Source organism: Carettochelys insculpta, chromosome 9 (assembly GCF_033958435.1).
Source record: "Carettochelys insculpta isolate YL-2023 chromosome 9, ASM3395843v1, whole genome shotgun sequence".
NCBI lineage: Eukaryota > Metazoa > Chordata > Testudines > Carettochelyidae > Carettochelys > Carettochelys insculpta.
In genome coordinates this window covers 46540097-46562794 of record NC_134145.1, presented here as the reverse complement: position 1 = coordinate 46562794, position 22698 = coordinate 46540097, and the positions used below count along the sequence as shown (strand labels likewise).

The window sequence follows — 22698 nt, the reverse complement described above, 5'->3', positions numbered from 1 at the left end:
ACGGAGAGGTTCCAGTCTGAAGAGTGGTAGCAACAGACAAACTAGATAAGCACATTAGCTTTAGCATTTGTTGACTCCTCCTCTTGAAGTGGAGTGGAGAAAGTGGTATTTAAAAGGTTGCTGTTTCCCTTCCTCCTTTTGGTGGAACACATTCCTGTGCTTTGTAATAGATTTAAACTCAGTTTCCTCATTCAAGTTTTAATTCTCTATTTTATTTGACTGCAAAGTAATTTTGATATTCAAATGCATCACATGAAGAAGGCTTAAAACATCAACATGTACGTTATAAAAAGAAAAATAAATACATACAAAACATCAGTGCCCTTTCTCAAAGGCAAAATCCTGATGCTACATCCAACAGCACTGGGGTTTTGCAAAATATGGGTTAGTTATAACAGAGATTCAACCAGTAGAACAAACAGAGCAAACAAAAGCTCTTGGTTTGGGTAATATCTCTAAGGTCAGATGAAAAAGTCATTTAGAAATCTGAGTCTATTAGAATTAAAGCAGGACCAGAAATATATTGTTTATGTCGAATATCAGTCACCTCAAACCAGGATGGATAAAAAATGGTTATTTAAAAAAAAAATTAAAGAATTATTTTTAAATATCAATAAAATACTAAAATTTCTCATTGAAAGGTAATGGGTACAATTACGTCTCATCACAAACATGTTACACCTACACTTAGAGTCTCATAAAATGTATTAAAGGTTCTAATCTGTCTAGCCTATTTTCAGGTTGAACCACTCTAGGGTAACAATCTTAGGACCTGACCAGTGCCAAACCAGAGAATTTGCTGTACTATGAGAAGTAAATGTTGTGTAGCAGCTTTACCAATATTTCCATTGCTTACTGGGCTCTTCAGACATTTGGGGTAAATTAGACCTTAATAACAGCACAAAAGCCTGAGAGCCAGGACTGGTGACTATAAACAACCTTTATGGGACCATGGGAAACTTGGCCATATCCAGGATAAGTGGATATACGACTAATTAAAATCATGCCATACTATATATGTTGCCAGACCAGAGAGTGCTGGACTAGAGAGGTTTGACTTGTACTACCTCTTGCTTCTTGAATGTTCTGTTCTTTCAAATTCTGTTTCTCAGCAGACCAAAAAGAAACACGTGCAAAGACAGACACAAGCTGGACAGGATTCTTTTTGTTCTTGTGCTTATGTATAGGCGGACTTTCGCCAAACATGGTAGAAGAGTGAGTTAAAACATTGTCTTAAAGACAGAGAGACCATATACTGGAAAGAATGAAGACAGTATAGAAAGGAACAGTGGAGAGGAGTGGACTGGACTGGAAAGGAAAGGAAAAAGGAAAACAAGACAATGCAGTGCTTAACTGCAAAGATGAAACACCATAAGGAAAACTGCTTATTGGGAGAAAATGATCTGGATAAAGATGTGGATATGGCTGAGTTGCACAACTGGTCAGTAACTTGAATAATTCACTTTGCAATCAATCATTCTTCAAGAATCTGTCTTCTACTGTAAGTGTGACTTGACAAATAAATTCCCCAACTATTTGCTATGTTGGATGCTGCTAGAAAAGAGGGTCTAGCTCAGCTAATCTTTATGGCCTGTTTAGTTAGTTAAATAAGTTTAAAATCTATCACTCATGTACACAATACAGAAAACTGCAGTAAGAGAAATCTAAAGTTGCTATTTGCAACTGGGTGGCATTGTCTTATTTTATATTACATAATACGTGCCCCTCATTTTGGAACATCATAGTCACAGACCATAATGGTGATGTCATATGTCTATTCCATATTTTACTTCAGCACAACTCAGTTTTTCCAAGGGAACACCATTCTGCACTTGTTTTTCCTCAAAAAACGGAATTGCCCGTAAGTTCGATCAGGCTTATTCCAAATGTAAGTGTACTCTAAGCACAGTACATCTTAGCTTTTTGATAAACTTGTTTTAAATCAATGATTTCTGGTGATTTAAACAATCACTTTAAATTACCCTGATTTAAATCAACCCACATCACCCTGAACTGGACTGCACCACAACAAACCTCACTACAACAGTTAACATTTACTATCATTTACTTTCTATTTTTAACGTCAGGCAAAGCTGTTGTATTTCAATTACCACTATGTGGTAACTCAGCCTATTTCTGATTTTCTTAGGGCTACCATTAACAGTGAAACAATGATGATTAGCGCAGACTTCCTTAACGAAGGAAAGTGTACAGAAGTTTAAGTTAAATAAGTGTAAGCTGTGTTATCTGGCATGTGGCTAACCAGCAAGTTCAGTTAACCAGCATCTGTCAGGCCGGCTGCCCAGCTGTGCCTATGGAGCAGGGCTGGTTACATGGCAGCAGTGGAGCCAACAGAAGTGGGGCCAGCTACTTGGTCAGGGCTGGCGGAGCAGGGTCAGAGGCTGCGGGACCAGCAGTAGCAGGACCTGCTGCCAGATCAAGGGCAGAGGGACCTACTGCCCGGCAGCCACAGATCAACAAACCAGCACATTTGAGTATCCAGCAACCCCCATTCACCAGGGATGCCAGATAATCAAGCTTGCACTGAGTAGAGAACAGCCAAAACCAAAGTGCTATTTTAAGCCACAAATTTTCAACCCATGAGTAATTCCATGAACTGAATTTACCCGAAACTTTTGAAGGAATCCTGTCTACACGGTATTTTGCATTTCGAAAGCAGCACTTCTGACACAGCGAGTGGCTGCCACTATTCAAGTGGGGCTCTGAATTCATATCAGCATTTTCAATGGGCTGCATTTACATGCCCTTTCCAAAAGGGCAGGGCAGTGCAGATGCAAACAAAGGGTAGTAAGAAGGCATTCTATAAAGACATTAGAAGCAAGAGCAAGACCAAGGACAAGGTAGGCCCACTACTCAGTGAGGAGGGAGAAACAATATATGGAAACTGGAAACAGCAGAGGTGTTTAATGACTTCTTTGCAGCAGTTTTCACCAAGAAGTCTGATAATGCCCAGCATAGTGATTTCTCGGGGCACAGCGGTAGGTTTAGAAGACAAAATAAAAAAAGAACATGTTAAAATTACTTAGAAAAGTTAGAGGTCTGCAAGTCACCAGGGCCTGATGAAACCCATCCTAGAATATGGAGAGGTAAATATTTCATAGAACTGGAAGGGACATTGACAGGTCATTGAGTCTAGTCCCCTGCACTCACAGCAGGACCAAGCACCATCCCTGACAGATTTTTGTTTTAAATCTATTTGTCCCAGATCCCTAAATGTCCCCCTCAAGGACTGAGCTCACAACCGCGGGCTTAGCAGGCCAAAGCTCAAACCACTGAGCTATCCCTCCCCGCAATACTCAAAGAGCTAATAGAGAAGGTATCTGAGGCTTTAGCTATCACCTTTGAAAAGTCTTGGAAGTCAGCAGAAATTCCAAAAGATTTGAAAAGGGCAAATATAGTGCCCATCAATAAAAAAAGAACAAGAACAACCCAGGAAACTACAAACTGGTCAGTTTGACTCCTGTGCTAGGAATGATAATGGAGCAAGTAATGGAGGAATTCATCTGCAAACATCTGGAAGAAAATAAGATGATAGGTTACAGCCAGCACGGATTTGTAAAGAGTAAATCTGATAGCTTTCTTTGATAGGATAATAAGTCTTGTGGATAAGGGAAAAGCAGTGGATGTGGTATACCTAGATGTTAGTAAGGGATTTGACACAGTCTCACATAATCTTCTCATCAACAAACTAGTCAGATAGCTGGGTGGATAACTGTTTTCAGAAGGTAGTTATTAACAATTTACAATAATGCTTGAAGGGCATAAAAAGTGGGGTTCTGCAGGGATTTGTTTTGGGACCATTTCTGTTCAATTTCTTCATTAACAATTTAGATATTGGCATAGAGAGTATGCTTATTAAGTTTGCAGAGGATACCCAAGCTAGGAGGGGTTGCAATCTCTTTGGAGGATAAGGTCAGAATTCAAAACGATCTGGACAAACTGGAGAAATGGTCCGAGGTAAATAAGATGAAGTGTGATAAAGACAAATGCAAAGTACTCCACTTAGGAAGGAACAATCAGCTTCATACATACAGAATGGTAAGTGACTGTAGAATGGAGTACTGCAGAAAGAGTAAAAGTGGACCACAAGATAAATACAAGTCAAGAGTGTGATGCTGTTGCAAAAAAAGCAAACATGGCTGTGGGATGCATTAACTGGACTGTTGTGAGCAAGACACGAGAAGTCATACTTCCACTCTACTCTGTGCTAACTAGACCTGGAAGTGATGTGCCACGTTCCCATGCTGTGGGTGGGAGGAGGCCGCAGAGACTGGTGGAGCCAGCAGAGGCTGCGGGGGAGGGAGGCTGAGTGCTCTGCTTCCCCTTATGAAGCTTCATGCCTGCCCCCTTTGCGCATCCTTGCATGAGGATGTTATGGCCATCACATTTAGCAGTGGCTACATGCTGCCTGAGCCTGTTACCCTGGCTATAGACAACACCAAGGCTGCCCTGGCAACCTAGCAGGGCTGGGACAGAGGGACTCCAGGCTTGCAAGAGGCACAGTCTACAGAGAGCACCCTGGAGCCCTCCTGCTGTGCAGCTGGGTTGGGCCTTGAGCTGCAGTCACCTACCTGGAACAAGCCCAGCTATCCATTCTGCCCTCCCATGCCTGCCAGTCGCTGCTGCTGTTCCCCCGCCCGTGCTGTACTGGAGTAGCTGAAGGAGAACTGCCCAAGCCAACCCAATACTACAAAGCAAGACCAAGGATCACACTAAACAGTGAGCTTTGCACCTATATTAAATCAAGCTGTTGTAAGAAGGACTATTCGTGGCTTTAAAAAGTATCACCAGCACTCAGACCGTACATAAAGGTCAAAAAGTTAAATTTCAGCACTCCACCTCAGAAAGGATGCTGACCCCAGCTTTAAACTATGTCACTAGTCACTCAGGAGCATTTCTCCAAGAATAATAAGCACCAATATAAATATTTGTAGTGACAGGTCCACAGCTAAACCTTTTTCACTGTAACGAAAGTGAATTTTCAACATACACCTCACATTAGAATAGCACTGCAGCAAATACTGCATATTTTGGGTACACATTTTTACAAATAATCACATTCATCTTACGGCGTCATTTGTAACAAGGCCAAACACACACACCAAAATTCCATTTACATAAGTGCTTTGATGCCATTACCTATTGCAGCGTTTCGGGACTTCAGCCTTATCAGCATAGTCCCTCTCCCAGTGCCATCCCAGGGCTTATCTCCTGATTTTTAGTAATTTATTTTCTGCTGCATACCCCTTGAAATGCATACCACACTTTGGGAAACACTCATCCATAGCACTCTGCTCCTGCAAGCTGCATCATAGTCCTGTACACATAAAAACACAATACTAACTCATTTTACTTATGGACTATTAGAAATCTCAAGTCTATTAGTATTTATATTAGTAATAATATTACTAAAAATATTTAAAAATAAAACTAAAAACAAAACTTTAAAAACTTGCAGAAGGGATCCAAGCTTTAAAAAACACTACTTGTCATACACCCAAACGTTGGTATCAAATTATAGTACTTAAGCAATAATCAAAAAGATTACATAAATCTAGAGGAGGGATGTACAGCATAATACAACGTTAGCTCACTGTGCAACAGAACCTTTTCTCCAACATCACACTGAGACAAACTAAACCTTATTTTTTTATTTTATTTTTTTTTTAAAATAAGGAACAGGCTGAACTTCTCTTATCCAGCACTCTCTGGTAGTAACCGGTGCCAAAGTAGAGAATTTGCCAGACCACAGTAGGTCAATATTGTCTAGCAGCATTACCAACACTTCTACTGTTTACTGGGTTCTCAAAGACATTTAGAGGTAAACTACAGAAAAATAAAAATACTGAACACTGAGAGCCAAGACTGGTGACTGCAAACAAACTTCATGGGACCACGGGAGACTCGGCCACAGCCATGAGTAGATACCCACCTAACCAAAATTAGGCCAGACTATGGATGCTGCCGGACAAGAGTATGCCAGACTAGAGAGATTCAACCTGTACTATGTCTTTACTTGAAGGACATATTAGGTTTATATTAATAGCCATTCAGTTAAGTCTTAAAATACTCTATATATTCAAGTAATTACATTGCTAAAAGGTGATCAAATACACTTTTCAAAACTAAATTTATTTTAAATTAATTGAAAGAAGTGACAAACGTGGGGCTGCTTTTTATTCATTTTTCAGTCAGAGACAATTTTAAACAATATAGAGATCAATCATTTTGAAATATTTCTTTAGTATCCTGACACTTGAAAAATCAGCAATTAAAAATAGATGGATTGCAAAATACCTGGGTATTCAATGTTTCAAACAATTTGAAAAAACAAAATTACCACTGGTTGTTTGGTGCATTGTGTTGATACACCCAGCTTTTTGTCAGAGTTCAGTGATACTGTGAAAAGGAACTGACAGAGGAAAACAGATATCTGATCAGCACAAGTTACACCCACAGAGTGTTTGTGGTTAATGAAGAGCTCTGTGTAGTGGGAGGGAGGAAGACAACATACCAACAAACAGAGCACACAGACCCTAATCCTGCAAGCAGCTCCATGAACACGAACTCCTGTTCAGAACCTCTCTGAATTCAGTGGGGATTTCTACCTGCTTTTAACTTCTTTGCAGGACGGGGATCTCAGTCTATGTTTACACTGAAAAATAGAGCAGCACAGCCAAAGTGCTCAGTACAGCAGAGACGGGCAAACTGTGGCCCCAAGGGCCTCAAGTGTGGAAGTTGTATGCAGGGCCACAAATGCTCATGAAATTTGGGCTGCAGTGTGACAGGGGAATGAAGGTGCTGGCTGGAGGTGCAGGCTCTGGGGTGGGCCAGAAATTGAGGATGCAGAAGGGGGCTGCAGACTGGGGCAAGGGGTTGGAGTGTGGGGAAAGGGAGAATGAGGGCTCTGGCTAGGGTTGCAGGTTCTGAAGTGTGGCAGGAGACAAGGGGTTTAGGGTGCAGGAGAGGGATCCAACCTGGGACTGAGAGATAAGGAGGATGAAAAAGGGATCAGGACTGGGGCATGAGGGAGCTGAGAGCCACCTATTTTGAGGGTTTACTGTATTTCTTCATCAACCTAGAACTGTCTATGCCAGGGACTAGGTCAGCCTAATTACAACTCTAAGCCATAGAGCTGGGTCAACTTAACTTTTCAGCGTAGCCCTGACCTGAGTGACACTTAACATTTCACTTAATATTAAAATTAATTTAAATTAAATTAGTGACTTGCATTATTTCAATACTTTTTTAACTCTCCTGTATATTTATTATTTGTACACTCATCCCTCGCTATATGAGCGCAACTGGTTCCCAACTTGCTTTTGAAGGGTAAGTTAACATTGGTTTTGAGAGGGTTAAAGGCTGGGGGCAGTTTGGGGCCATGTGCAGGAGGGAGGATTAAATTCTGGCGGAGGGTTCAGGCTCCAGAGAGTCTGGTGGGAGTCTGGCTGCTGCGGTTTGGGGCAGCAGGGCTTAGGCTGTGGGACCGAGGGGCCGGCAGAGAGGTCTGGCTGAGGAGCCAGTTAGGCTGCCACTGCTGTGGTACAGGGCAGCAGGGCCTGCAGAGGGGTCTATCTGCAGGGCCACAGGGGCAGCAGAGGGGTCTGGCTGTGGGGCCAGTTACGTTGTCACAGGGCTGACAGGGGAGGGGGTCTGTCAGTAGGGCGGGTTATGCTGCCGCAGTATGGGGCTGCGGGGCTGGCGGGGGGGTTAGGCTGCGGGGCCAGTGGGCGGGGAGGGTCTGGCTGCCGCGGTTTGGGACCGCGGGGCCAGCAGAGGAGGGCGGGGGGGGGTGTCAGGCCGTGGGGCCGGCGGCGAGTCCGGCTGCAGTTGGTTGGTACTGTGGGGCTGGTGGTCATATTACTGGGGGTTGGAGCCACAGGGAGGGGGTTATACTCGAATTAGCGGGTGGGGGGGAGTTCACTCGTCAAGTGAGCTGGGGAGGTATATAAATAAAGTACTCGTTTAACATGGGTGAGTCTACAACATGGGTGTCCAACCTTTTAGCTTGCCTGGGCCGCATTGAGTGAAGAGGAATTGTCTTGGGCCGCATATAAAATATATAATATACTTAATGTATATAAATCACACAATAATGTTAAAAGTTTACGATCTTGCGGGGCCACATTACTAGCTGTCCAGGGCCGCATGCGGCCCGCAGGCTAGACACGCCAGGTCTACAAGGTCGAACCTCTCTAGTCTGACACTCTTTTGTTTAGCAACATCCGTAATTCAGCATCATTTTAGTTAGCCAGACAGCTACTTACTGTGGGCGTGGCCAAGTTTCCCATCACGCCATAAATTTTATTTTTAACCACCAGTCCCAGCTATCAGTGTTCTGTGCTGTTATTTAGCTCTAATTTACCCCTAAATGTCTACTAAGAGCCCAGTAAGCAGTGTCAGTGCTGGTAATGCTGCTAGACGATATTGATCTCCCATGGTCCAGCAAATTCTCTCGTTCAGTATGGGTCAGGTTTCAAGGGTGCCAGACGAGAGATATTCAACCTGTATTATCATAGTGCCTAAATCAATCCTTAATCAGGGCTCCACTGTGCTAAGTGCTGTACAAACAGTGAACAAAAAGGCAGTCAGCATTTACAACTGTTAGTGGAACCAAACCTTTTCTTAAGAAAGGAAGAGAAACATTTAAGGATATCTTTTGAACACATAACCTTTTAACAAAGTTCCACCACTATCAGAGGTAGTGTTACTGGGAGTAATAATGCTAAACAAAGTTAGCAGAACACAGCAAATCTATGTTACTAAAACAACCTCTTTAAAAACCACATAAACCAATTTGGGTTTATAGAACATTTCTGCATGGCTAAAACAGCATGTTAACAGAAGCCTCATGCACCCTAAAGGACTCTAACTCCCTTTTATCACTTCAAACACAACATACACTTATGGAAGAACAAGGGTGAAAAATGATCTACTGTCATCTCAGCAGAAAATGGCCAACTTGAGCCAAAGTCTTCGCAAGGAGTGAGAAGGGAATGGTTCGGAGACAATATCTGCTGGAGAGACGCAAGCTGGAAAACAAGTTCAAGGAATTTGTTATTCAATGATTCAAAGACTGTCAAGTTTGCAGACCAACAGACAGCTTCAACTAAGCTATGTGGCAAACTTCTTCTCTAAGGTATGATACTGCAAGTGCTTCTACAGCACATGCCCTTTAAATAAAGGAAGGTCTCCAGCGAAGAAGAGTAACTTCTTTTCAATGTAGCAGCATAGGTATGACTAAATAACAGCCCTGTGAAAATTAGCACTGTGAAGAAGTTTGCTGCTTCTACCAAGGAGACAAAAAAAGCACTGGAACATAAATTTTTAAAAAGAAGTCTGAAGATTTCACAGCTTTACTTACAATTAAATAATCAACATACCAGATTCTACAACATTAATGACAGACTTCAAACTTGGACTCATTCCTACAAGCAACAACTAAAAGTAGAATGCCACCTGAAAAATGTTTCTTCTAGTGCTAGAGAATTTTTTCAGAAAGCCAAATAATTTAAGGTATGACAGAAATAAGCAACCTTCCAGCTTTCTAAGACATTAAATAAACATGTCTATTTCTCTCTTTACTGAAGAACTGTGTCACACTGCACTTCAAACATGCAAGCAACAACCTCTTTGCCGCTAGAGTGTTCAAGCACTCTTTTCCTGGCCCTTGTAGAAAATCATGCTGCACATAAGCTAGTCTAATTTTTATAAATTCTGTCTTAACATGTTCCTGGGCAGAACTGAGAGGGCATGCCAATCCAGAGCGATCAGCTAATACATGCTAATCGAGCTACCCAGCTAACGCGAACACAATTCTGATGTCTCAAACTTTTCCCATTGAGTAGGCAGACCTAGAATTAACAGGGCTTTTACATGTAGATGGTCTCTTAGAAGGTGTCTCACTTTGTGAAATTTAACATTTGATTTCAAATGCAATTATATTCTGTAAAGTCCTATGTCACTTTTTTTAGTTATTGTGCAAAAGCAAGAGTGTTAGTCCTGGTGAAAGTGCAATTCAGTATACACAAACTTGGTTAAGGCCCTTTTTCTGTATTTATAGTCTTATATTATCAGTGAATACATTGCTCTCATTAATTAAAAAAAAAAAAAAACACACTAGAAATATTTCCTGGCAGTGAAAGAAAAAAGGTTGAAACAAAGGTTCATAGTAAATCAAATACTGTTACTTTGAGTTTCTCATTTCTACAGCAGAACCACAGAATTTTGAACACCTCAGGAATGGACCTCATTTCATGAATACCTCATTTCATAACTCTGAAGTGTTTGTAACTCTGAAAAAAATATTGTGTTTGTTCTTTACAAAAAATTAATTAATGTACACTAACCTAACATAACTTTGAAATGTTACTAGGTAGAAGAAAAATGTTGTGTTCCTCTTAATAGTTTACATTTCACATATTACCATATTTTTATTTTTTTTTGGAGGGAGAGGGCGTCTCCACTGGGTTCCAGATCTAAATGAGGTATGTGATTGATTGCTCAGTTCTGAGGTTCAACTATATTAACTTAATTTTCAATTAAATTAGCATGCACTTGGATTTCAAAAAAGAAATTCATCTATTCATATGAATTTTGTTTACACAGCATGCCGGTCCACACACCAAGGCAACAACAGGGTGACTAGGAGGGCAAAAGATTCTGGAAAGAGCAAGGATACCTTTGTGTATTGATGTGATATAGAAGTGAGACTGCCAAAAGCAGCATCCTCCACTCAGTCAATCGTGTCAAGGATGACTTCTCAATTTTAATAAGGGGGGGGGGGGGAAGAAGAGAGAAATAATATATTCAGATAGAATGCACTTATGCAAAGTTTTGATTCAACATGAATGAAGAAATGCAACGACCCCTGAAGTGTTTGAGTTCTCTATTCACAATCACAATATAAAGTGATTAATTGTATAAATCATTATATTCTTACTTTTAACTCCTCTAGTGGAAAGGACTCTTGGCTTTAGAAGCAATAATTTTAATCATTTTTACTACTACTCAAAGCCAAGCTTACAGGTTATTTAAATCCCATGACGCTGTTTGTGTGTTTACTCAGCTTTGATTAAAAGATCCACTATAAAAGGTTGCCAGGCCTGTTTCCAAGAAAGTTGTATTGCAGGGGTTATTTAAAAAATGTTGCACTGACAACACTCATCTTTGGGACACACTAATTTTAAGTGCAAATTACTGTGTGTTGCATCATAAACAGGTACACATGTGCACCATCCTGTTTAAAAGTACTAGTTTATTTATAGTCAGACGCAGCAGGGCTGTTAGTTTTTAATTGTTTGTTTGACCTGTAGCACAACTAGCAAGGAGTGACTGAACAAAACACAGAAAACTCTAAAAGAGGAGCTCACACTAGGACAAACTTGAAATGAAAACCTAAGGGTCACATTAAGGTCTTTCTCCCTCCTAGGTCAGCTTCTCCTGCTGCTCACTCATGCAGAGGGATCGTAATTCTGTGCTTGTAATATTTCCATGGCAACACTAATGACAGTGATGTCACAGATTCAACCCTGACTTCACTGCAGGATCAAGTACAAGAAGCAGATGGAACGCGAGAGAGAAAGCCCCTATTTAAACACAATTCTCTTTCATGGAAAAGAATGGGGCACAAGCAGAGAAAAAGGTGACAAGACTTTGTTTTGATTTACAATATATTCAAAACAACATAGGATGAAAATCTGTTGAAAGACAACAAATACAGGAAAATAGTCCAATTTATTAGCCCTATTTAAAAAAAAACAAAACTGAAAAGCTCTCCCTTTAGTAAAACAAACCTGTGGTCAGTTTCTAAAGCTGTGCAAGAAAAAGTTACACCTTCATCTCTTGTTAGACTTACAGCCTTAACACTCAAATGAATACAGTGCTTTTTTTCCAAGAAAAAAAGGTGCAGGAACTCAAGTCTGATGATTCCTCCCACTCCCAAGCTTAAACTCCTCTCAGCCCCAAACCGCCCCCCAGCCCCAGGCTTAAACCCCTCTCAGCTCCAAGCCAAAACCAGGCTTAAAGCCCTTGCATCCCCAACTGTCCCCCTCGCACTTCCAGGCTTAACTCCTCAGAACTCCAAACCAACCCCAGGATTAACTTAGCTTATCTAGGAGCTCTGCATGCTGCTGCCCCCTGCTGCTCCTTTGCCAGGCTGCCATCTCTACTTCGTGGTTGTGCTGCTTCCCCCAGAACTCTTACTACCCCTGCATAATGCGTGGCAGTGGCAGCTCCCAGAGCCCTGCCACACTGAAATAACAGGACTCAATTTAATTGGTTTAATAGTCGGATGCCTCCTGCCAGCCATTATACCAATTAAATCGAGTCCCACTCTTTCAGAGCAGCAGTTAGAGAGCCAAAGGAGTGAGTGGCAGCAGGGGCGGGAGCCACAAATGGCTCCTTAAAAAGCCACATGAGGCTCAGAGCCGCTCAGCCAGCTTCCAAAATGGCAGCACTGCTGGCTCCGCAAGCTGGACAAAAAGACTCCACTGGCCAGATTCACAGGGGGGAAAAAAAGCACTAGAATGCCATTTCAGTGCGTTCTGCCAGGGAAAAAAAAAAAAGCTGTATATTTGACACATTACTATTGAACTCACAATTCGCTGGCGAACACGAGGACAGGTCCCTGACTAAGGCATTAGACTTTGTACAAAAGGCAATCTATTGTGTTACTCAGAGTATGAAATGACAGTGATTATAATACACAAATGGCACCCTAGAATGATGATGGGAATTGCACCTCAGCCACTAGACCAGTGATCGGCAACCAAAACAACAAGAGCAGCCATTTTTTTCAAAATTTAGTAAAATACTCAATAAACCAAGAGCAGCAACACATGTGAATACAAGGTGGTCATTATACATAAAGCCAAACCATATTTTTATAACCATTTAATTTTAGGTTTTTTTCTCTTAAAATTCATGTTGCCCTACATGCGGGCATGATGTAAGCCTCCTTTCCCAAATCAAGGTTTTATTAGCAACGCAATCAAAACACAGATATGGTATCATATCCCATAAGTCACTATGCATATTAATAGGGGAGTTAGCAATGTTTTGAGATCGCATATGGTTTGCTATTTAGATACGAGTTCTTTGTTGGGCTTTTAGACATTAACAGTTTATCAAAAATAATCAGGAGGGCCTTTTTTGCCTTGTTTTTTTAACTTTCCAATTATAGTATCACGAGTCACAAAAAAGTCCTCAAACACCCACATGCAGCTCCATAGCTGCAAGTTGCAGACCCCTCCACTAGACCTTTCACTTTTGAAGGTTCAGAAGCCTCCATTCTCTCTTCAGCCCTGTTAGAGATCAGTATGCTGCCACTAGGTGAACTGATAAGAATACAGACACTCATGTGCCAGTAATACATAGATGACACAGTTTTACCTATACAACCACACCACTCAACATAAAGCATCTAATCTAAGTACTGGAATCAGCTCACAGATTAAAATCAGCAGGCTGAAGTTGAACCCATCCAAGACAGAGATGGGCAGAGGAAACAGGCATTTGCAGTAGTACTCTGAGATATGAGAAGAGCAAAACAGCCTGGCGCATTAGGCCAGGAGTGTACTTCATGCATAAAGTGCTCATGAGAAAAGGCACAAAGTCTCTTGTAGCAGAAGACAACCAAAGGAGCATTAAGATATATTGAAATACCACACAAATTAAGAGCTGGGGAATTATCAACATACTCATGTTGAGGTAGAGGCAGAAACTAGGCTTTGCAGTCCTGAAGGTGAACACAATGAGTTTGAATGTGATGCAGAAGGGAACACCAGGTGGCTACCATACAGCTATAAGTGAGGCAGACATCTCTGTAACAGCACACTGGATAGACTTGAAGGATATGACATGAGACTCAAGATCAGAAATGAAGACACAGTAGTAGTCAAAGCAAGAGATAACAAGAAAAAGGATCAAGGCTCTAGCAACACAAACAAATATTTTCAGGGTACCAGAGATGAAGCACCAAACAGATTAAATGGCACACTGAACCTAGAGGAGAAAGAAACTGAATGTGACGTCAAAGTTGCAAGTCTGGGTGAAGGGGAAGATGAGTTAAATTGTGATTGGACATCCAAAAAAAAGAAGTTATATAGGCAGTCGCAAAGAAAGACAAGCCAAGGGAGAGATACTTCAGGGTTTCATTATTATACAGGTCTCATTATCATACAAGATAGGAGAATTGACAGAGGATTACCAAGGGAGAGAGTACAGAGAAAGAAAGGGAGAATGGGAGATGACCAGATAGTTGCCATTATGGGTGTTGCTAAGAGGCGCAATTAAGAGATGAAGAAAAACCAAATCCATAGGCTACATCTACAACAGAGGGTATTCAGACAAAACCGGGCTTTTGGTCGAAAAAACCCATGCAGCATTTTCACGCAAAATGAGCTTCACTGACGCATTGTCAGCAAAATCCCAGCACATCCACCAGCAGTGTTATGCGTCTCCGCATTCAGGAATAATGTCTTTGTCGACAGATTCCTGTCAACAAAAGCTGAGTAGACATTCTGGGGGTCCCTGTGGGCAGACAAAGCTTCCAATTCATTGAGCAGCTCTATTGGCTGTTCTGCAGAGAGCGCGGCTGGGCAGTCTGGCTTTTCCGAAGACAATTGCATACCGGGGAAATCGGTGGAAACTAACATGCAGAGAGGATCCAGGAGGAAGTCATATTAGAAGAGCTGACACACTGCCAACAGACAAATTTAAAAAGCCACAATATGAAGAGAAAGAGTATACACTGACAGCTGGAAAGGCTGAAGGGATTAATGAAAATTATTATGTCTGAGAAAACAGCAACGTGCTTAAAAGCAGAGGATGTTACACAGAGTAAATGAATGAAGAAAAATATGGGAAGCAAAAAAAAAATTCAAAAGGGGCATGTTGATGTCCTAGATGATGTAAACTGGTCACATGCCATAATATTTGTTGAATCCCTCATTAGAAATTCTAGACAACTCTATTCAGCACTTTATCTTCAACATAAGAAATCACATGCAAGCTGCAACCAAAAGACTTACTCAAAGAACTGACTAGCACTGTAATCTTGTTAGTACTCCTGCAGCACCACATCTCTTGCCAGAGTGCTTGCAGAAGTGTGAAACTAATTGCTAATACCAATTCAAGTCAGTTCACAATGCCATTTTAACAATTCCAAAAGTAAGGCAGTAAAAGTTATTTTCTGCTACTTAGATATTTTCTTTCCTCCTCCCTTCAACATTGATTGTTAAGAAAAAAGCTCCAACGAGACAGAAGGAGAAATCAAAGCACTCAATTTCCAGTTCTGAGACATATCATGAAAAGGAAATAACTTATTAAATCAACATGTTATGGATTGAAAGATTATAAGAACTGAAACGGTTAGCCTATGAAACACAAGCCACTATATCAGCAATAAACTATGGTAAATTCTATGGTAAATTCTTGACCATTTTCACAATGGAGGGGGGTAACTAGTGGTGTTCCCCAGGGCTCAGTCCTGGGACCGATCCTGTTCAACTTGTTCATCAATGATCTGGAAAATGAGGTAAGCAGTGAGGTGGCAAAGTTTGCAGATGACACCAAGTTGTTCAGGACAGTCAAAACCAAAAGGGATTGTGAAGAACTACAAAAAGATCTCAGCAAACTGAGTGATTGGGCAGCAAAATGGCAAATGAAATTTAATGTGGGTAAGTGTAAGGTAATGCATGTTGGAAAAAATAACCCAAATTACACGTACTACATGATGGGGTCAAATTTAGCTACGACAGATCAGGAAAGGGATCTTGGAGTTATAGTGGATAGTTCTCTGAAGACATCCACGCAGTGTGCAGCGGCAGTTAGTAAGGCAAATAGGATGTTAGGAATTATTAAAAAAGGGATCGATAATAAGACAAAAGATATCATACTTCCCCTATATAAAACTATGGTACGCCCACATCTCGAGTACTGCGTGCAGATGTGGTCTCCTCACCTCAAAAAAGATATATTGGCATTAGAAAAGGTTCAGAAAAGGGCGACTAAGATGATTAGGGGCTTGGAAAGGGTCCCATATGGGGAGAGGCTAGAGAGACTGGGACTTTTCAGTTTGGAAAAGAGGCGATTGAGGGGCGATATGATAGAGGTATATAAAATCATGAATGGTGTGGAGAAAGTGAATATAGAAAAATTATTTACCTTTTCCCATAATACAAGAACTAGGGGACACCAAATGAAATTGATGGGTAGTGGGTTCAAAACTAATAAAAGGAAATTTTTCTTCACACAGCGCACAGTCAACCTGTGGAACTCCTTGCCCGAGGCGGCTGTGAAGGCCAGGACTCTATTAGGGTTTAAAAAAGAGCTTGATAAATTTTTGCAGGTCAGGTCCATAAATGGCTATTAGCCAGGGATAAAGTATGGTGCCCTAGCCTTCATAACAAGGGCAGGAGATGGATGGCAGGAGATAAATCACTTGTCTTCTGTTCTCCTTCTCTGGGGCGCCTGGCATTGGCCACCGTCGGCAGATGGGATGCTGGGCTTGATGGACCTTTGGTCTGACCCAGTATGGCCATTCTTATGTTCTTATGTTCTTATGACCTTCTAATCAACAGAATATTATTAACTTACAAAAAAAAAAAAAGAATAAGAACGGCAACAAGCACTAAGCGAAATCTAAACTGTCAACACTTCCCAGCATAAGGTGACAAAATAGAGGCCAGATGAGTACCAGATACTCTAATAAGGTCTTTTCCATCTTTGGTGTCTATAAATATATGCCAACAACTGGAGTATATTACCTTCATGTTCAGAAGCCTGGCATTTTACCTTGAGTACCAAATCAAACGTACTTTCTGGATTTTGCCTGGAAATTAAAAAAAAAAAACAAAAAACAATTCAAATGAATAGTCAGTCATATGTACCAAACCACATAAACAGATTGAGCTAGATTATCAAACCTTCTCTACAATGTCCGTAGTGCTATATCATTTACTCTCCCTATTTGACACTATGAGATTATTGCTCTAATTTTAAATTAACTGAATGTTTTCCATTATTTCAAAAGTTGTATTTTCCTATAGTCACACCCTTTTCAAAAAATAGGCAACAAAAACAAGAACTGAGAATTAACTGAATGACTCTTAAAACTAACCAAATTCTGCCATAACATTGATAAATCATAGTCCTATATTTTGAGAGCTTGTCAATCATTCCATATAATTAAAAACACATTAAATAGTTGTGCTGAAGTAAAACACAATTTTAAACTTTGTGACATTTGCTTACAAAACTGAACTTTACTAATAGAAAAAATACTGATAGATAATAAAAACTATCAGTTTGACACAAATATATAGATTCGGCCACTCTGATAGCTTTTCCCAATTCACCAGTTTGAAACAGTTCTGATTTTAAAATATGTTTTTTAACATGTCTTAAAATATTTCAAATGTCTTAATTCCCGTAAATTGAGCCATTAGCACATTTATCTTTTTAATATATTTGAGCACTAACTGAAGCTTGAAAATCCCCATACTAACTCATTCAGAAGTTACTACCAAGGGCATCCTTATGGATTCAACCAGTGAAAAAATATAAATCCAATCATTATAAATTAGATTTGCATATTTTGGCTGATAGCTCATTACCCAATCCTCCACTAAATTTAAATAATTATTTGAAGAGAACAGCCACAAATGATTACCATTATTATAACACATTCCCTGTCCATGAATAAACTGGTACATTTCAGTAATTTCTTGATTTATTATCAAAACAAAAAAGCAGTCCAGTAGCACTTTAAAGACTAACACAATAATTTATTACTTGATGAGCTTTTGTGGGACAGACCCACTTCTTCAGCTCATTTATTTATTATGTTAGGTTCAGAAGCAATCCTTAATTTATGTTCACTTGAGTTACTTAAATCATCATTCCAATGAGCAATTTACTATTTTTAATTAAAGTATGTAAACCTTAACCATATTAATCAGTTATCTAAATAACCACATAAAGGACTGAGGTTTGAACTCTCTTCTTGACTGAAATGCCTACAGAACTAAGCAGCTTTTCATGAGTAAGGAATTCAAGACCAGGCCCCAGGTTTCTAAAATGATACATATAAAGCATATCACAGAGAGAGACAGTTCAACACACATTTTTAAAAGCTACAGGGTGATTCTAGATCCGAAAGAAACCTTCAGAGTTTCAGTTACTTGATATGTTTTCTACCTTTCATTTTATGTTCAAACTATTGGTATACTGATAAGACTCAGATCCTGAATTTCTGTGGAAAAATCGTATCTTCCAACATCACTGTCCTTCCCCAAATCAATTTTTTTTTAATTATTCAGTTGGAAAATCTTAAAAGAGGATCCTGAATGAGCTGGTTCTGCAAATATGGAGCTAAGTTTTGCTCTCGGTTGCACCAGTGTAAATTCAGAGTTCTGGAGAGTTACAGGAGTGTGACAGGAAAGAACACTATTCATTGTTTCTCCCTTCATCTAGCAGGATCAGAATTAATCTAATTAGAGTTGTGGTCATTTAAATGAAGACAAAATTAGGCTGTAAGAGCCCAGCCTGTGTTAAGAACTGTGGAATCCTTCTACCATGAAAGGGTTTGATGAAATTTAAGCATAGGTGGGACTATGACCTAGAAACTAACTTTGAAGTTAGACATCACATCAAAGTAGCCAGCAGAGAGTCTACACACATTTTTTTTTCCCCCTTACTTCAAAGTCCTTACTCCATTCCTGGGAATGGAGTAGTATCCTACTTCGAAGTAGCATGTGTGTAAACACTCAACTTCGAAGTTATTTTTGTAGTGTAGACACAGCCCATGTATGTTTCCTCTTGTGGCTCATTTTCCCCTTTCTTTAAAAGAGTAGTGGAAAGTCAAATGCTGGATTTAACACATTTATCTCCATTAAAATTGTGTCACAAACACAGGATAAGGACTTTTAAACTGAATTTACAGTCAATAAGATAGCATCTCAAAATGAGTTTGTTTCCCTCAACACACCACCACTAAGTCTGCTTCAACAGAAAAGTTCTAGGTTTACTCTGCACCTCCCACATACAAGGTGCTGCTTAGACTTGGAAGTGTCAAGAAATATGTCAAACTAACGATGTCTGTCAGACTGACTTTCTTCTCTACTATAGAGAAGAGCAGCACATTTATTCATCATAAACACAGATTACTGACAGTTTACAAAACACAGATTAAACCTCCCATCAATTACCAAATTACGGATGCCAATGGGATGATGCACAATGAACAAACAGTTTCAACCCATCACAAATAAAATAACTTCCCCAAAGTTAACTTTTAATTAACATTCTCTCGCGGCAGAGTCATTCTTATAGCTTCTTGGGGAAAAAAAATATATAGTAGTTTTCTTACACAAAGAAACAGAAAGGCGGTGTTACCTTCCTTACAGCACGTTTATGTTTTATATTACTATTTTATGGCTGTGCCTCAAAAACAGGATGCATTCAGCTGTCATTTTCACAAATGAGGCCCTCAACTACAATAGCTGCAATATTTTTTTTTAAAAATCCCCATTGATCAGCAATAGCTCCACAGAGATAACAAACAGAAAAGGGATGTGCAAAAGTATATTCAGGTGGTTGTCGATGGGCTGGGGGAGGGTGGGGGTAGTTTTGTTTTCTTTTTGCAATCCACCTGATAGCATCCAAACAAGCCAGGGTAGACGCTCTTCTGAGATGCCAAGCGGATGCCAAGACTCAGGCTGGCACTGCCTTCTGGGCAGCCCAAAGCGGTGCTGAACACCCAGAGAGAGAAACAACGGCCTGGCAGTGCACTTCTCTCGCTCGCAGGGCACAGTCCCTCCCGGGGGGGGGCGGAAGATTATAATCAGGCTCCGCGCACCTTCCTCTCCGCCCCTGGGTGTAGCACGCGGGGCCCCCCGCGGCGCATGCAGAGGGGTCCCTGGGGGGGACAGGCCACACCGGCAGGGAAACGGGGTAGCGGTTCGGGCTCCCGTGCCAGCCCCAGGGCGCGCTCTGCCCAACCGCCCCGCCCCGCCCCGCGCACCCGCCGGGCTGGGGGAGGCTCTGAGGCCTAGTCCCTCCTGCCCTCGCCCTCCAGCGCTGCCCCCTGGTCCGGCCCGGCCCGGCCCGGCCGCCGCGCACTCACTTGAGCCTGCTGTCCATGGTCACATCCCGGCCCGGCGGCCTGGCCGTGCCCGCGGGGACACCTCGCCCGGCGGGCGGCGGGGCGGGGCGGGGCGGGGGACGTGTCGGCCCCGGCCGAGGGGCGCTTACAGCCGCTGCTGGCGGCGGCCCATGGCTGCTCCGCTCCCGGCTCCAGCCGTGAGGGCGGCGGGGAGCGGCGGCACCGCCTCCTCCCGGCCTCAGTTCCTGTTGCTGCGGCTCCGGCACCTCCTGGGAAGCAGGAAGCCCGGGGGCGGCCGGACAGTGACACCTGCGCCGGCCCGAGCCCGCCGAAGGCGCTCGGCGCACCGGCCCCGGGGCCTGCTCAGCCTCGCCCGAGGCGCTGCAGGGACTGGGCGCGGGCCGGGCTGCGCCGCCGGGCTCCGGGCTCGCGGTGTCCGTCCCTCCCCCGCTCCGGGCTGCGCGCTTCCAAACGCAGCAGCCCGCCCGGCGCGTTTCCTCCAGTCCCCCCAGAGTGGCCTGAACTTCCCCTTTCGTTGTACCGAGCGCTTCCCTATGGGGGGGGCAAAAATCCCCCCGCTGAGCACGGGTCCGCCATCAGGGGTCCCCACAGGCGGCCAGCTCAGCCTGGGCTTGTTTTTCTTGCGCCTCTGCCCCACCCGGCGTTGGCAGGTTGGGAACAGTCTTAAGGGAGTCCCAGAGAGGTCCCTGCTAGTCTGTGTTCTGGCCAAACAAACCAGCAGTCCTGTAGCCCTTTAAAGACTAACAAAATGATGGATTAGGTTGGGTCAGTCCCAGGAAAGCTCAGCCCCTAATCCATCATTCTGTTGATCTTTAAAGTGTCTCCCTGACTGCTGGTTTGTTTTGTTCCTCTTTCTCAGGGCTCGGGATAGGTCTTGCCTGAGTCCAGGGGACTGGACTCCATGGCCTCTGAAGGTCCTGTCCACTTCTGTGAGATAGGTATGTATCCATATGATCTTAAAGGAGCAGAGTTTCCATTTACACACCTGCCCCAAAAGAGAGGGAAAGCAAAGTAAAATGCTGAGTGAGATATTTAAAATAATGCCTCACTAAAGCACAATGTGAGATCCTGCCTCCCCCACAGAAAAGACTTAATAGAAAAGCGTATACATTAATCCAGAGTGAGACAGAGGTGTCTCCTGTCCAGAGCACTGGCTCACTAAGCCAGGGACTCATCCTTCAGGCTCCAGTCATGCATGAGTTAAGTATGTGCAGACCTTTACTCACTGCAAAGGTTCCCATAGATTTTGATGAGTCCACTATCAATGCAACTCTTTACAATGCACCATTTTAAATACGTGTTGCAGTATTTGGCCCTTATAGTTTAGAAAGGCCCTGATCCTGCAAGCGGAGCCGTGTGTCAACTAGGATGGTTCAGCTCGCAGGATACAGGCCTTCACATTTGGAGGAGCCCTTTGAAGGAAGGGACATTAGAACCTAATCCTGGAAACAATTACATATGCCAGCAGTCCCATCACACTCAATGCAGCTTTTCACAAAGTTATTCCTGTACTACTCACCAAGTTATACCAGGGTGATGGATAGCTCAGTGATTAGAGCATTAGCTTTGTAAACCCAGGGTTGCGAGCTCAAATTGTATACAATAGACCCCCCAACTTCCACAGAGGTTGTGTTCTTGTGCAACCCCGTGTAAGTTAAATTTTGTGTAACTCGGAGGAACCAGGAAACTGACCAGTGCAGCACTGCTAGTCAGCTTCCTGTCTCCTGTGAGTGGCAGGCCAGGGAGAGCCTGGCTTTTGAGAGGCTGCTGTCCCTGACAGGAGCTGGGAAACTGCTCCTGTTGGGAGTGGCAGTCTGATTCTCACCGCCCCGACAGGAGCGTTTTCCCTGCTCCTGTAGTCGGGTTCTCAGTTGCTGCTCCTGACAAGAGCCGGGAAACTAACCAGCACAGCCTGGAGCCAGGCACCAGCTCCCTGCCACTTGCGTTAACCCAAGATACGCGCAGCTCCAGTGTGCATATCTCAGGGTTCTACTGTATATTATATATTATGCATAACTTTATTTATATATCTGTCAGGGATGGTGACAGGTCCAGCTGTGAGAACAGGGGACTAGACTCAATGTCCTGTCAAGGTCTCTTCCAGGTTCTATGAGATGTGTATATCTCCATATTTTCAATATTAGGGCCTTGCTAGTTTCTAAGCGACAGATTCCTTTAATGTCAGCTTGGCCAGCAAGCATGTAGGCAAAAGCAGAATTTGAAGCAAGAGAGTTTTTTTGTTGTGCTATATATAGCTCTTCCATATACCAGTCTGACTTACATTTGCTTCCAAGGGAGATTTTATGCCAGAGATGAATTTGATCCATTCTGTTTGTAAACTGTGCAGTTACTTTGGCAATCATGTCATCTCCACTTGTACCATTACATCTGCACGTTGGATGCCTCTATTTAATAGATTTAGACACCTTTATCTAACAGTTTTATTACCATTATGTATGTTAGTTTGATAGAGGGCAGAGTAATGCTTTTAAGATTATTGTAAAGAATTTTATTTTAGCCTATAATGCTCTTAGTTCAGCTTTGTCCTA

The 22698-nt window shown here is 42.3% G+C and overlaps 1 protein-coding gene across 3 annotated transcripts in view; it reads right to left on the bottom strand.

Annotated features, from left to right (window-relative positions):
• The window catches only part of DENND1B (DENN domain containing 1B), a 297081-nt gene extending 276415 nt beyond the window's left edge, over positions 1-20666 (bottom strand). For all 3 annotated transcript variants that reach the window (XM_075002439.1, XM_075002440.1, XM_075002441.1), the window contains exons 1-2: positions 20150-20666; positions 16791-16855 (exon numbers count right to left, since the gene is read on the bottom strand). In XM_075002439.1, the coding sequence (XP_074858540.1) occupies positions 16791-16855; positions 20150-20166 (82 nt within the window). In that variant the 5' untranslated portion in view covers positions 20167-20666. The remainder of the gene's footprint in view (positions 1-16790; positions 16856-20149) is intronic.
• Positions 20667-22698: the final 2032 nt, after the last annotated feature.